Below are 17053 nucleotides of genomic sequence, written 5' to 3' on the forward strand. Positions count from 1 at the left end.
GTGATGTAAACTATTAAACCATGCATCAATGATTGTCATTTGGTAGTTTGTTTAGAGGTTGATTGTGTTCTTGTAGTCATAAAACGTGAGATGTCAAATGATAGATTTAAAGGTTGGGGTTGAGGCAAAGACTAGAACCCTCAAACCCAACCCTTAAAGCAGTTTAAGGGTTGGGTTTGAGGGTTCTAGTCTTTGCCCCTGTTTTTCAACCCTTAAAAGTGCCAAAAACTGGCACTTCTCAACCCTTAAAACTGCTTTAAGGGTTTGAGGGTTTGAGGGTTCTACTAGACATGCTCTAATACTATGAAAAGAGGGTGAGGTTTTGATCATGATCTAACTGCTCAAGTGCTTAGACATATTGCTTCAGATCCCCCATCCATACTCTCACATTCATTTATGTCAGAAACCCTAAAGTCAATTTCGGTCTCACCGAACACTCTCATCCAAAATCAGCGAGAAACACTTAACATAGCCACTGCCTAAACCCTAGCAACTCAGTCACAATGAGACGACCTTTTGGTCTGTGACATCCCCGGGTTATGCTATAGTAACCCCTATAATCATGCTACAGTGATCGCCGTGTTTAAACTAATCATGTTGCTAAACAATGCTTGACCACTATGAATTGCATATCTCTTTTCAAATTGCACCACCTAAAGCCATTTAATTTTTGTTGTGACAAAATAAAACCTCAAACAACAAACGAAAAATGTTGCACACTTGTCAAAATTTCCAAAACAATTATTGATAAGGAAAACAACATCACCTTGATGTTGGTGTGGACCCCACCATCCAAAAGAGAGCCCAACTGCAACTTAAAATGCACCTTTAAATTCATGGAAAAATATAACAAATTCAAATGGGTTCCAAATTTTTTGTGGCATTGACAGAATATTGTCTTATAATTATTTGACCAGGTCACACCTTTTTTCTACAACAAGTTGTTGCTAAAAATAAATAGAACATAAAATAATAAAAGAAATAGAAACAGGAGAAAAAAGAGAAAAACTACTGGCCATCGAGGCCCATATGCTAGACGATAGCCTCGCCCATTTTGGCTGGCCTTTCTTCCACCTCTCGCGTGGGGGGGCATGGCCCACGCACGACCGTCCGAATGCCGATCACCACGCGTCGGCCATCGGCGGTGCTCCGGCAAGGGTAAGATCGCCCCCATGGACGCCCTCGAAACCCTAGCCCCCACAATCGCACTCCCCACTCTCTCCCTCGCCTCCCTCGCCCCCCCCCCCCCCCCCCCCGCGTCGTTCCCAAGCGCCTCCGTCACCGCTCGTCGTCGACTCCCCGACCACCAACTTTCCCGTGTGCCACCACCTTGTCCACGAGCTCCGTACGCCTCCAACGCTCCTGCCTCGACCACGAGAACTGGACCGGAGTGGACACATCGTCGAGATCGAGCGTCTCCTTCTCTGCCTCACCGGAGATTCGCCGCGTCAATGCGAGGCATCAGCCGCTACTAGCAACTCGCCTGGCCTTTGTGCGCCCCTGAGGTTAGCTCCTCGACCTCCCTACTCTCTCTGCGTCGGCCCATTCGCCCATAGGTCGCCTCCATCATCGCCGCCACCATTGACGTCGCGTGCAGGCCGCGCGTGCTCTTAAGCACCCGTGCGTGCTGCGGGCATGCTCCACACCGTCCCCTGCGTTGATCCTGCCACCTAGGTAGCTCGCCCACGTGTTGTTGCTGCTGTTCCACCGCTCGCCCGAACCTGCCGCCGCCCCCTTCGTCGTCGGCGTTACTACCGACCACCCCAGCTTCCCCGATGATCGGGATGGATCGACGGCTGATCTAGCTGCTCGTGGCTGGTCGTAGCGCACTAAATGGTGGCCCAAGCTGCGATTCCGAGACACCCCACCGTCCCTGGTGCTCGCCGAAGCAACTCCGACGCGCCATCGCGCGGGCAAACGCAGTCCAACGTGCACTGGTTCACTAACCCGTGGGTCCAGCCAGTCAGGTACTTAGGTTAGATTAAATCAGTGATTAGTCAAACTGTAGTACTCATTGACGACTTGGCCCCACTTCGTTAATTAAACCAAGATTTAAAAATAAACATAATTTAGTTGCAGTCATTGACAGGTGGGGCCCTACCACTGTTTTGTGGATAGGGCCTGCCCAATCAGGTGTTGACTCAGCGGGAGGGTTCCACCAGTCAGCCTCTATTGACTAGCTCGTTGACCAGCCAACTGGGCCCCTCTCGTCAGCCCCTGTTACCCTGTTGGGTGCACTCGGCCGGGTGCACCTAGCGTTTATTTAATGTTTATGAAATAATAAAAAAATCAAGAAAATCTTTAGAAAACTTTGAAAATTAATAGAAAATAAATCGTAAGTCAGATGAAAATATTTTATATATGAAAGTTGCTCAGAAAAATCCAACGAATCCGAATACGCTATCCGTTCATCTGACACATGCCTCTAGCATGATGAACATGGACATTTTACATTAGGATCATTTGTGCAGTAATAGCCAAAGACCTGGGAAATATCGTGAGATATTTTCCCACTTCGTTTGTAATGTTTAATACTGCGTTAGCTCATTCCTAGCACTGCCTATAGACATGTCATGCTTTGTGATGCATTTGATTGCTCTGTTATTTATTGTGTTTCCCCTACGTTGCTTCCTTTCCGGTAGATCCCCAAGACCGATGATGATCCGGTGATCGGCTACTTCCCGGCGGAGGATCCATATCTGTTTGCAGAGCAACAAGGCAAGCAAACCCCCCTTGATCATCTCTACATCACATATTTCTTTCTCCCTCATGCTTGCATTAGAATTTTGCTACTGTTGTACATTATCCTATTCCGATGCATAGCCTGTTTTTGATGAACTGCTACTTTATTGTACCATAATCTAAATTGTTTAATATAGGTGGAGCAGTCATCCGCTTTGCCCCCTTAATTAGTCCAGTTGCCCCGCTTTATCGTCAAGTCTCGATCAACTGATTGACGAGCCAAGACCCGACACAGCACCCACACCCCCTTAGTTGTACGACACTGCAGAGCTACTATCGAGTACCGAGGGTGACGCCTCATTACGTACTCCGATGTTACTGTTGTAGTGTAGTTGACCGGCGTTGTTCTTAGAGGGTGGTTCCTCGTTCACCACTTCTGATAACGACTCTGTTGTACAACCCATCAAGTGTGGCCCATCGAGGGTGATTCCTCCCTGGCCACCTTGACGGTTAGATCGTTCGGAATCCAACGAGGGTGATACCTCGGATCTCCCTGATGTTACAACCACATAGTTACTTGACCGTGTTACTTGGAACATTGATGAATAAATGTTAGGCGGGTGGAATCCCATGTGGGATGTGTCGATGAGTTAATTAAAATGCTAAGGATTTGGGTATTTGATCTGGGTTGGTCGATGTTCCGAGGTCGGGCATGATCCGTGGGTATTTGATCTGGGTTGGTTGGAGACCTTATTCGAACTAACCGTCTATGTGGGAGGAGTTATGGGTTCTCGATGTCGTGGTATCAACCGAACCTCTTCAGATGCCAGCAATGGAGCGGCGCGCGCCCGAGTGGTTCGGATAGGCATCGCGCTTGTAATAAGGGGTGCTAGGATTGACATCGGTCGCCCACGCATCGTGCAGGAGTGCAAAGGGTGATGGGCCCATGACCCCTGCGCGCTTAGGATTTAGACCGGCGGGATGGCCTCTCTGTTGAGTCTAGGTTCGGCTGCGACGTGTCGATGTTCCGAGGCCGGGCATGACGTGTGTCCGGCCAGAGTTTATCGAGCGTGACGGGGAATATGTTGTGCACTGATAACCCTCAAGTATAGGGGATCGCAACAGTTTTCGAGGGTAGAGTATTAAACCCAAATTTATTGATTCGACTCAAGGGGAAGCGAAAGAATATTCTCAAGTATTAGCAGTTGAGTTGTCAATTCAACCACACCTGAAAGATTTAGTGTCTGCAGCAAAGTATCAGTAGCAAGGTGGTATGATAGCAGCAGTAGCAACAGTAACCAGCAGCAGCAAAGTAACAACAGTAGCAACAGAGTAACAATAGCAAGGACCAGTAGTAAAAGACTCGTAGTCATTGGATCGGTGATGGATGATTATGCCGGATGTGAGTCATCATGTAACAGCTATAACACAGAGATATAAGTAACTAGCTCCCATTCGTCAATCTAATGTAGGCATGTATTCTGTATGTAGTCATACGTGCTTAGGGAACAGAACTTGCATGACATCTACTGTCCATCCCTCCCGTGGCAGCGGGGTCCTAATGGAAACTATGGGATATTAAGGTTCTCCTTTTAATAAAGAACCCGACCAACGCATTAACACGTGGTGAATACATGAACTCCTCATACTATGGTCATCTCCGGGAGTGGTTCCGGCTATTATCACTCCGGGGTTGCCGGGTCATAACGCATAGTAGGTGACTACAACTTGCAAGATAGGATCTAGAACACACATATATTGGCGACAACATAATAGGTTCAGATCAAAAATCATGGCACTCGGGCCCTAGTGACAAGCATTAAGCATGGCAAAGTAGTAGCAACATCAATCTCAGAACATAGTGGATACTAGGGATCAATCCCCGTCAAAACTAACTCGATTACATGATAGATCACATCCAACTCATCACCGTCCAGCAAGCCTACGATGAGATTACTCACGAACGGTGAAGAGCATCATGGAATTGGCGATGGAGGAAGGTTGATGATGACGATGGCGACGATTTCCCCTCTCCGGAGCCCAGAACGGACTCCAGATCTGCCCTCCACATGAAGAACAAGAGGTGGCGGCGCCTCCGTATCGTAAAACGCGATGAATCCTTCTCCCTGATTTTTTCCGGGCGAAACGGAATATATAGAGCTGAGATTGGAGGCGGTGGAGCTCTGTGGGCCCCACAAGCCTGTCAGGCACGGCCAGGGGGGTGGCCGTGCCTGGTGGGCTTGTGGCCCACTGGCTCACCTCCTCCGGTGGATCTTTGCGCAGGTATTTTTCATTAATTCCAGAAAAATTCTCCGTAAATTTTCAGGTCAATCCGAGAACTTTTATTTCTGCAAAAAACAACACCATGGCAATTCTGGTGAAAACAGCGTTAGTCCGGGTTAGTTCTATTCAAATCATGCAAATTAGAGTCCAAAACAAGGGCAAAAGAGTTCAGAAAAGTAGATACGTTGGAGATGTATCAACTCCCCCAAGCTTAAAGCCTTGCTTGTCCTCGGGCAATTCAGTTGACAAACTGAAAGAGACAAAAGAAAAACTTTGACGAACTCTGTTTGATCTTGTTGTTGCAACTATGTGTGACTCATAACCAGAATTTCAGCAAGATCACAAGCAAACCACATAAGCAAAGGACATCTAGGTCTCACGGTAAAATCATATCAATGGCATAATCAACGAGCAAGCAAATAATAATAAGCCTCAAATGTCAACACTTCAATCAAAACAACATGAAGTAGTACGAAAAGATGGTATCTCGGTAGCTCTTTCTCAGACCGCAAAACATAAATGCAGAGCACCTTCAAAGACCAAGGGCTGACTAAACATTGTAATTCATGGCAATGAAGATCCAGTCACAGTCATATTCAACACAGTTAAAAGCAAAGCATAAAAACGACAGAGGTGCTCTCTAATTGGTGCTTTTATAAGAGGAGGATGACTCAACAGGAACATAAATAGACAGGCCCTTCGCAGAGGGAAGCATTGATTTGCAGAGGTGCCAGAGCACAAGCTTTTAAAACAGAGATAATAATTTTGGGTGGCATGCTTTACTTGTCAATGCAATGACTAAGAGTTCTCAACATCTTCCACGCTACACATGCTATAGGCGGTTCCCAAACAGAAAAGTAAAGTTTTGACTCCCCCACCACCAATCAATCACACTCCACGGCTAGCCGAATCCTCGGGTACCGTCCATACCAACATCAATCCAGGGGGAGTTTTGTTTGCAATTATCTTTTCGATTTGAGCATGGAACTGGTAATTCCAATTACCGGCCCCTTTCTCGTGAATGATAGTGAATAAACACATATCGAGGATAACACGCCTAGCATGGAAGATACTGATAGCCCCCTGTCACCACATGAGCGGTTCGGGCACGCAAAACAGATTATTTCTTGAAGGTTTAGAGAGTGGCACATGCAAATTTACTTGGAACGGCAGGTAGATACCGCATATAGGTAGGTATGGTGGACTCATATGGAACAACTTTGGGTTTATGGGAGTGGATGCACAAGTAGTATTCCCGCTTAGTACAAGTGAAGGCTAGCAAAAGACTGGGAAGCGACCAACTAGAGAGCGACAACAGTCATCAAAATGCATTGAGATTAACTAACAGTGAGTGCAAGCATGAGTAGGACATAAATCACCATGAACATGAATATCATAGAGGCTATGTTGATTTTGTTTCAACTACATGCGTGAACATGCGCCAAGTCAAGCCACTTGAATCATTCAAAGGAGGATACCATCCTATCATACTACAACAGAGTCATCTCAAAATTCATGTGGGCATCCAAGACAAACCATTATAAGCTCCTAGCTAAGTAAGCATGGCATCAGCAACTATGATCTCTAAGTTGTCATTGCAAACATGTTTCTCTCACAACAAAGCTGAATCAGGCATGATGAGCTAGTCATATTTACAAAAACAAAATAGATCGAGTTCATACCAGCTTTTCCAGGCTCAGTCACTTCATCATATATCGTCATTATTGCCTTTCACTTGCATGCCCGAACAATGTGAAAAATAATAAGAGTGCTCGCGCATTGGACTACGCTGGAATCTGCAGGCAAACACAAAGGAGAAGACAAAGTAATATGGCTCTTTAACAGCTAAACAGGTATGCATGCGAGAGCCACTAAACATTGTAACCATGGTCTTCTACCTTGACCCAAAGAAAAAGAAAACTATTTACACGGGAAAGCTCCCAACAAGCAAAAGAAGAAAAAGAAAATCTTTTTGGGTTTTCTCAAACTAGACAGACACACGAAAAGAAAACGAGAAAAAGAAAATAAACTAGCATGGATGATACAGTGGCAAAGTGTGAACACCGACGGACAAAGTGAAAGCATAAGCAAGAATGTAAAGTCGGTGAGAAACACGTACTCTCCCATGCTTAGGCTTTTGGCCTAAGTTGGTCTACTCCCATGGATGGTCCTGGCGAAACCCAAAATCATAATGGGGGTTATACAGGAATGCCGCAGCCACTGCTTGAATAGGTGCCTCACGGAGACGAGCAACCTTTGCCTCCCTCTCATACTCTTCTGCCTCTCCTCTGGTTATGTAATATCTCCGTTTTACCTGAAAGTCAAAGAAGGCAGGAGCAGGAAGGGTAATATGGAAACACGCTGCCGGTTAAATATTAAACGGTATAGGAGGGATTCATCATCCCTCTCGAGGAACTGGTAGCGTGTCAAAGCGACGCGGTCAAGGAAAGTTGTATGGAGTGGGGGGTCTCCTTCGCGGATGGGTACTCCAAGAAAATTTGCTATGCGAGTGGCATAGATCCCACCAAAGAAACCCCCTTCGTTAGCATTATTATTCAGCCTCCTTGCTATTATAGCTTCCATGTTGAAACTCTTATCACTCGTTACTGCGCTCTTAAGGATACTTTGGTCAGGTGCGCAGAGGTGACAATGCTCAATCTTGCCATTAATGCATCTGCCTATGAAGAGGGCAAAATAATGCAAGGCAGGAAAATGAAAGCTCCCCATGGTAGCCTGCGTAATATCTCTAGTTTCTCCAACAGTTATACCACAGAAAAAATCTCTAACCGAAGATTTAGGAGGTTCATTGAGGCTACCCCAAATAGGTATCTTGCAAATTCTATTGAAATCCTCTAAATCCATGGTATACGATTTGTCATAGAGATCAAACAGTACCGATGTGTCACGGCCAGCTGAAAATTTGAATCTACGAACAAAAGAGGCAGTGAGAGCAACATACTGTTCACATTTATCGGAGATGAATTCTTCGAGTCCGACGTTGTGAACAAGTGCATCAAACTCGTCTTTGAAACCTGCCTCAATCATAAATTCATCAAAAGGCCATTCACATGGTTGTACCTGTGCGTCCCTTGGTTGGTAAGGATCGGGCTCCCGAATCGCAAGACGGGGACCTCTCTTGCTTGAGGAACCACCATGATAATTTCTCCTGAACATCTTCCTTTTCTGAAATTTTCACTGACCCAAAGGAAAAGTGAACAAGGCTCAAGTAAACTCGTAGAAACTACTCCAACAAGTCCCTAGAGGCCATATTACGCATCAAAACCACTTGGGACCAGCTAGAATTAGCATGCAAAGCTCAAGAACATGGTCACCAAGGCAGCAAAAATACGTGGAGTATAAGGCACTAGAGCAAAAACTAATTGGACCAATGGAGGAGTCACTTACCAAGGAGTAATTTCCCCAAAACAGTTCGGAGAATGGTGCTTTGAGCAAAGAGATCGAAAATCCCAGCAAGAGGAGCAAGAACACGAGTTTGAGTTGCGAAACGATTTTTTCCGGCTATTGTCACTCCGGGGTTGCCGGGTCATAACACATAGTAGGTGACTCCAACTTGCAAGATAGTATCTAGAACACACATATATTGGCGACAACATAATAGGTTTAGATCTGAAATCATGGCACTCGGGCCCTAGTGACAAGCATTAAGCATGGCAAAGTAGTAGTAACATCACTCTCAGAACATAGTGGATACTAGGGATCAATCCCCATCAAAACTAACTCGATTACATGATAGATCTCATCCAACTCATCACCGTCCAGCAAGCCTACGATGAGATTACTCACGAACGGTGAAGAGCATCATGGAATTGGCGATGGAGGAAGGTTGATGATGACAATGGCGACGATTTCCCCTCTCCGGAGCCCAGAACGGACTCCAGATCTGCCCTCCATATGAAGAACAGGAGGTGGCGGCGCCTCCGTATCGTAAAACGCGATGAATCCTTCTCCCTGATTTTTTCCGGGCGAAACAGAATATATAGAGCTGAGATTGGTGGCGGTGGAGCTCTGTGGGCCCCACAAGCCTACCAGGCACGACCAGGGGGGTGGCCGCGCCTGGTGGGCTTGTGGCCCACTGGCTCACCTCCTCCGGTGGATCTTTGCGCAGGTATTTTTCATTAATTTCAGAAAAATTCTCCGTAAATTTTCAGGTCATTCCAAGAACTTTTATTTCTGCACAAAAACAACACCATGGCAATTCTGCTGAAAACAACGTTAGTCCGGGTTAGTTCCATTCAAATCATGCAAATTAGAGTCCAAAACAAGGGCAAAACAGTTTGGAAAAGTAGATACGTTGGAGACGTATCATGCACCCGTGCAGGCAAGAACTTATCTATTCGAATAGTCGTGTCCACGGTTACAAGACGACTTGGAGTTGTGCCCTGATCTTATACAACTACAGCTGTTACTTAATTGGAATGTTTGCTCCGGGATTGCTTCCTCGCAGGGAGTCGAGGGAGGATCTCTAAACGTGACCTCATATTAATATTGCTGCAACAATATGACTATTAATTGTGTTACATGTTCTACTCTCATCTATTGTTGCAAGACCCCCTGAAGATGCCAGTCTTCGATAGGACTAGGCCTTCTCTCTCTTTCTCGAATTGTTGCAGTCAGTCCACATATAAACCCCTTCCTTTGATACTGATGCATACTTAGCATAGTTCTCATGTCAGTCTTGCGAGTATTTTGGATGAGTACTCACCGTTGCTTTGCTCCCCCTTTCCCCCTTGATCCGTTGCTGCGACCAGATGTTGGAGCCGAGGAGATGGCGTATCCCGCCACCGACGACTGCTACCCCGACGGTGCCTGCTACTACATGGAGGCCGCTGACGACCAGGAGTAGTGTAGGAGGTTCCCAGACAGGAGGCCTCGCCTCGTTCGATCGTTGTATCTTTTGTGCTAGCCTTCCTTAAGGCATTGTCGTGTTTCATGTCTGTAGATATTTGTTGCTTCCGCTGACTCGTGTGTTTATCGAGCATCTGTATTCTAGCCCTCGAGGCCCCTGGCTTGTAATATGAAGCTTGTATGTTTTTATTTGTGTCTAGAGTTGTGTTGTAATATCTTCTAGTGAGTCCTTGAGCTTGGTCGTATGCATTTGCGTGTATGATTAGCGTACGGCCAAATCAAGGGCGTCACATGGTCCCACCGGAGATGACTTGCCAACCTTTTTTTACATATTGGTTTCACTTCGGAACTTTGAAGTTGTTTCAATCAGCCTCACCGAAGTGTGGAAAGTGATTAGGTCATCACTCATCTATCCCACAGAGCTATTTCATTTGGTCTTATCAAAAGCCTAAATTTCAAACTTTTTGTACTAGTCGGTCTCACCGAGAAGAGCATAAAAGTGTGTAACAGTCAGACTTTTGGTGCTGACTATATATACCCCCACACATTCGACCAAGTCTGAGAGAGCAAACCAGGACGAAGCTACCACTTCCCATATCCATTTTCTGAGAGAACCACCTACCCTTGTGTTGAGATCAAGATGATTCCACTCCAACATTTGATCCTTGATCTCTAGCCTCGCCAAGTTGCTTTGCACTCCAATCCCTCTCCTACCACATAACCAAAATCTGTGAGAATGATTGAGTGTTGATAAGACTATCTTCTAAAGCACAAGGGCAAGGAGTTCATCATCAACAACAACATATATTACCTTTTTAAGAGTGGTATCTCCTAGATTGGTTAGGTGTTACTTGGGAGCCTCCAAGACCGTGGAGTTGAACCACGGAGTTTAGATGGGCAAGCAGATCGCCTACTTCATGAAGATCTACCCTGAGTGAGACTAGTCCTTCGTGGACGTAAGTCATGATGGCATGGACATGGTTGCTTCTTCGTGGACTCTTTGTGGGTGGAGGCCTTCATGGACTCGTGAAACCGTTGCCCTCCATGACCGACACCCCTCATATCCAGCACAAAATATGGGGCGGTTATGGGGATGCCTGGACGCGTCCGCCACGTCGGTCTAATGTTGTGGACCCATACAAAATCGCCTGGAAACCCGACGGTCCAACGAACGCCTCCTCCGTCACCATAGTGTGAACGCCGCATGGCACCGTGCCGGTTGGCCATGTAATCTCTAGCCCGGCTATGTAAGCCGACCGCCAGCACCAAAACCCTAACCATCCACTTTACCTCCTCCCATCATCTGCAGTCGTTAATAAGCCATGCCCCTATGTTGTCGCCACTTCACGCCGAAGCACCGGCTTTGGCTCCTTGAGCAGGTCCAGATCCGGAGGGCCGTGCGGCTACCTCTGGATCCACTGGAGCGCGGGGGAGGGTTTGGAGGAGTTGAAGGAGGAGTAGGAGCCGACAAAGGATGAGGGGGAGGAGGAGGAGGAGTCGCCAGCACAGGATATGGGGGACGTGGATCTGTGGGCGGAGCAGCAAGCCATCCTTGATTCCATCCACTCGAAGTCGGATGCGGAGACTAGACACTGCCGTCGACAGGAAGATGGAGGTGGAGCAGGCTGCAGAAAGAGGCGGAGATGTTCGCCAACTTCGATGAGCTCGAGGAGGAGGACGAGGAGCAGGGGCCTTCCTACACGGAGGTCTCCGATGACGATAGCTAATGTAGTACGTAGTATGTAGGATTTCTTTTTTGCATGCTTTGTATGGATCTAGGGGTTCAAATATGAGAGACTCGGAAGAGTTGCACATTTGAGGGGCGCCCGACCACTGCCCGCGGACGCGACTGGGCGCGTCCATGTTCACACGTGTATAGGGGGCGGATTTGTCAAGTTCGACTGTATATGTTCTTAGTGTTCACTCAAATAGTGTTTTTCATAGCTTTTATTTTGACCTTTTTATTCCGAGTACCACAAATATCATTTCTTCACCAAACTTCACAAGTGAGTAGAATGGAATGGCTGATCAAGTTTGATACCCTTAAATTTAAGTTTTCGTTTTATTTTTTCTAGATTTTTTTGTTTTTTACTGTTCTAGCAAGTGTGCGTGGAACCATGTTCCAAGAATTCATGTCACAATCCTTATGCTCTTTACGAACTAGAACTAGATGATGCCTCGACGCGTTGATGTAGAAAACATACTAAAAGAATGCATGAAAGTATCTACAAAAAAATCTGTAACTAATGAGAAGGGAATGTAATCTTGAAAATAAAAAAGAAACATGTATGAAAAGAGAAAAGAATGATTGCAGTTAGAAGATTGTCATTCCTAACAAACATGTGAATGCTAACTACATATTTATGATGTAAGCGACCAACACATATATTGGCAATACGAGATATAATGCAAAAAATAACTTATGAGTAACATCATGAATTGATGATGTGGTGATTGCATGCATAGAGTAATACAAAAAACAATGTAATTTATAATTTACATGCATAACTTGCTCATGTGGCATAGTTGCATGTCTTGGAAAAATAGCTAGTGGGTGGTAGCTATTTGGAAATAGAACATAATTTGCTAAAGATATCACTCCCTTAAAAATTGAAGAAAAATTATGTGATGATTAAACAACGGATAGATCTTCTCTATATCTATCTACTAAGAACAGAAATAGGTATTCCGTCATATTATTTTTATAGAAAATCCCTTGATGTTTCTGACATTAATCCACGATACATATCAAATGCTTTTTAAAATACTCATATTTTCTAAACCATAACTCCAAATTTAACATGTTATATATAGAATTTAATTAAAAATATATATAGAATCCAAATATGATGTTGTTTTACCTGTTAACTATTTAGCAAAAATACTATCATAGGCAATTTTAATCAATAATACATTATCAGTCTTTCTTTCATACCAGTATTGATCCGGATTGTGGATAAACATCTCAGCCAAATCAAGACTGGCGACGAAACTAAAGATCACTTGCTCATTTCTTTATACATATTAAATTTACGTGCAAGCCGTGTTTAAATAAAAGACCTGTAAAATCTTGAACTGAGTTTTTATAGCCTAAGATTATAGACCATTTTTTATAAAGTAAGAGCGTGTGGTATTCATTTCTCCATTGCAACGCACGGGCACTTTTGCTAGTACTGAACCTAAATAAATTGTTAGAGAAAGTACCCCTGTTTTCTTAATAGGCGATACACCAAAAGGCACAGTTTGTCTTGTAGTGTCTGGCAGACATCTGAAGTGCAGTTTCTATATTAATGAAAACAACGAACAGATCTCTCAAAAGACTGCTACAGGATATTTCACCCGCCAGCCCCGTTACTTACCAGGAGGTACTACTGCCACCTGAAGAAGAAAATGTCATTGCCGCATAGCACAAATGACAAGGAAACACAAGGATCCCACAAGGAATGCGCCTATAGGAAAAGAGCAGGTGATTGTTATACATGCCCGGTGCAAGACTTATGTAATAAAAGTTCGGGTGGGCTTCTTCAGTGTAGAATAATGAAGTGGATGACCAATTTGTACTCCCTCCTATGCCGCGATCACTTTAGCAGCTTCGCGCTTGGCAGTAAACTCTAATTCCTCCGACGTGAAGGGAAGTGGCTTTGTGGGAGCAGGTAGTCGGCCAATGCTATCAACCTTGTCTCGTTGCTTGGGTGGAGGCCTCGCCGCTTTTGGTATAAGGCGGCCCTTCTTTGCAAACCACTCGGGTTTGAGAAGTGCCCTGAACCCAAGCTTGTTGTAGTACACCAATCTTACAGTTCCACCTGCTGCTTCAACTGCAGCTTTCGCCCTTGCAGTCGCCCTTGATACCTGCCAATTTACATTTGCTATATCAAATGCAATCCACAGCACCAATGTCCACAGCTGGATCAAATCAAATCAATATAATGTTCACAGTTGGAAATGTTATATCTTGATAACAAAAGCAATATAATTTCACTTAAAATCAAGGAAAAAAATAGCGCGCACAGCAAAATAGCGCCGACCTCAAAATATGCTATTAGTGTGCTATAAGCGGAACATTGTACACCAATATATTTAGCGAGGCAATCCTCAATACGCTATAGCGTGCTATTAGGGACGCTATAGCGCGCTATTTTTTCACTGCTTAAAATACATTGCAAGTAAAATCATGCTAAATTTGTACTAAGTCAGCGACAATTGATATTTTTTTACTGCTTAAAATACATTGCAAGTAAAATCATGCTAGTGTTATAGGAGTACTACTAAGTCAGCGACAATTGATATGGGTCGGAGGGAGTAGTTTTTTTTGGTCACTGCCATCACCTATTACATACTTATATATGAATCATGTTGTATTAATTGGGCACATGCCAAACAATATTTCAACAATAGGAAAGCTATGTTTACTACTCACAGTTGGAACTCCCTCATTGCCTCTACAAAAGAGCCACTACTTGTACTCGACATGATTGCAAGCAATGGACAGACAGGTCATGCGGACATAACTAAATGAGCACATTCCACGATATCATTATAATGGTTAATGGATAAATGGCACTCGGCAGAACAGATACATTTATATGTTTGGATTATGTGTCATTGCATGCAGCAAGGAACAGAACAGACTCAGCCTGTGAAAAGTTGCACGTTATTCCTGAGAATGGAGGACTTGAAATGAACAAGAAACTATATGCTTATAAATATTGATAAGATTTAACTATTTCGAACTAGCTTCTGCTTGCCTCGAGGTGAACTGGCCATTTGATTTCTTCTGCACCACGGCCCATTAACCGAATCCCATCCTTTATTTGTTTTCCAATGGCACTTGTATCCTGATAAAGTGTGATAGAGAAGTTGATGTTGCAAAGAAGAAAACAGAAACAGGGCTAGTTCAAAGAAATGACTGTAGTACCTTCAGTGTCTTCATTGTGATCAATTCAGAGGAATCAATTTTTCCAGCATTGATGAGCTTTGCAATTTTTCCCAGTCCACAGGGCTGACCACAGCAAAAGATGACCAACATCACACTATGCCCATGGTGCCATTTGCAAATAAAAAATTGAACTTGAAGCATAAACAAAGTAATTGTCAAGTTGTTAAACAAGTTGTACAATAAACGTCCACATACCCAAATGAACACAAAATTTTAACGTTATTTTGTGGATGTTGAAGTCAGACATTAGCATGGATCAAATAGCAACCACAATTTGCTGAAAACAATCACTGCATGAACTAGCAGAGATAGGTACATCACGTAACAAATATCATGTTGGAATACTATTTCAGGAGACTGGAAGATTGTAAAGCAAACAGAAAGTTACTCCAGTGCTAAGTGCTGAACAGTAGATCACTTCACAGAACCCCTCCTGAAGGACTTGACAACATATGATAGATGCAATTCATTAGATTGTAAATTTTGATGCTTTACTAGGTCTTATGCTAGAGAGTACGTAACATGATCCAACTACATATTATAAGAATATGGCATGTTCTTTATTAAAAAGTATTCTTACAGTGCTCTTCACAATCTAATCTGCGTAACACTTAAAGAAATGTAACTCTGCCACATATGATACTTCTTTGAAACCTGCATACACACACAAGGTTCCGTTGTTCTTGCATACTAACACAGCACGAAATAGTGCCCACCACTTTACTAACATGAATTTATATATCCATTAAAAGATTAGATAATCTGTAAACTTTAATAATAAGCCTAGGTTTCCTTCCCAAACAAGTACCAAGAGTAGAGATTTTGTCCAATCAATAGTTTATTCTGTACTCCCTCTGTCAACTAATATAAGAGGGAGTAATATATATGTCCAAAATCATTGCCCAATTAGTGCACAATACCTCAGGTCTTACAACAAGTTAGCACAACCCCACCAATTATCTTATACAGCAAAGATTGGTGACCAATTCAATACAAAAGCCACGTATCTTGGCACTTGGTATGGATCCACCATTACTCACATATATCATACTCTACCGACTAGAAGATAGATAACTGAAATTGTTGACGCCCAAGCCAAGTCTTCCAAAGCTGCAAGCTGGTGCTGCCCTCACTGTAGCTTGGCCTATGAACATAATCTCTTGCTGTCTTATCAGTGCATACTATGTTATCTCAGCATGCCCATTTTACCAAAGCTCATAAGTTCATTACAAATGGCCGTTGCTAGGTAAAAATCCACCATCCCAGACTTTTCAGAATGCATAGTAAGGCATTTTTGTGCTGCCTTTTGCCATTTTTAACACACGATTCTACTGTTGTGCACTGAGGAACAAAATGATCTAGAAGCTCGTCTAAGAGCTACCACTACAGATAGGGCTCTAGCAAGCTCAGTAAGAAATTCCTTCCTCTAACTAAGGAGCTTCTACGAAGGGAACATAATCCTTATCAAGGTAGCACTCGGAATAAGCGGTAGTAATATCAAAATATGTGAACTACGTGCACAGAACACAGATCAAACACCTTATGTGCAGAAATGTTGACCCGTGCAACTTCCGGTCATCGAATCAAGCAACGTTCGAGGATGACAACTAGAGCACATACACGGAAACCAAGGAAAGAAATGTTGATTCGTGATCAAACAACCTAGATCGCAAACAGCAAATGACGCATTGCTGCAACGAAAGCAGATGAACAGAAATGCAAGAAGGGGACCTGGAACGTGAGTGAGAAGCGGTTCTTGAAGCCGCGTCGGGGGAGACGGCGGCGCAGCGGGGTCTGGCCACCCTCGAAGCCGAACCGAGCGGTGCCGCGCGCCTTCTGGCCCTTGTGCCCGCGCCCCGCCGTCTTGCCCTTCCCGGAGCCGATCCCGCGGCCCTTGCGCGTCTTCTGCTGCGTCGCGCCGGGGTTGTCGCGGAGGTCGTTGAGCCTCAGCAGGCTTCCCGCCGTCCTCAGTGGCCGCGACGCCTTTGGTGGCCGCGCCGCCGCTGACTGGGTGGCGTAGAAGTACGACGGCTGGCCAGGGGCGGGGAGGAGACGGGCGGGTGGGGCCGGGTGCGGTTGCGGGAGGCGGCGGGGGAGCACGGCGGCGGCGGGGATGGTGCGGAGGAGCTGGGAGGCGCGGCGCAACATGGCGGCTGTGGTACGCTGGCGGCTTCCTCCACCGGTCTGGGTGCGCCGGGGGTTTAGGGTTCTTTCCGTCTTTCCTTGGGACGGTGCTGAGTGCTGACTGCTGGCTAGCATCGTAGCCGTTGGATCCAGAATCAAAGG

General features: G+C 44.9%; 1 protein-coding gene across 1 annotated transcript; it reads right to left on the bottom strand.

Moving 5' to 3' along the window:
- Positions 1–13094: 13094 nt before the first annotated feature.
- LOC123444105 (50S ribosomal protein L15) lies at positions 13095–17024 on the bottom strand. Its single transcript, XM_045120718.1, has 4 exons — positions 16499–17024; positions 14747–14830; positions 14577–14666; positions 13095–13680 (listed from the first exon to the last, which is right to left on the bottom strand). The coding sequence occupies exons 1-4, from the start codon at positions 16913–16915 to the stop codon at positions 13399–13401; spliced, it is 873 nt and encodes a 290-aa protein (XP_044976653.1). The 5' UTR covers positions 16916–17024; the 3' UTR covers positions 13095–13398.
- Positions 17025–17053: the final 29 nt, after the last annotated feature.

This window comes from Hordeum vulgare, chromosome 3H, assembly GCF_904849725.1.
Source record: "Hordeum vulgare subsp. vulgare chromosome 3H, MorexV3_pseudomolecules_assembly, whole genome shotgun sequence".
Classification (NCBI taxonomy): domain Eukaryota; kingdom Viridiplantae; phylum Streptophyta; class Magnoliopsida; order Poales; family Poaceae; genus Hordeum; species Hordeum vulgare.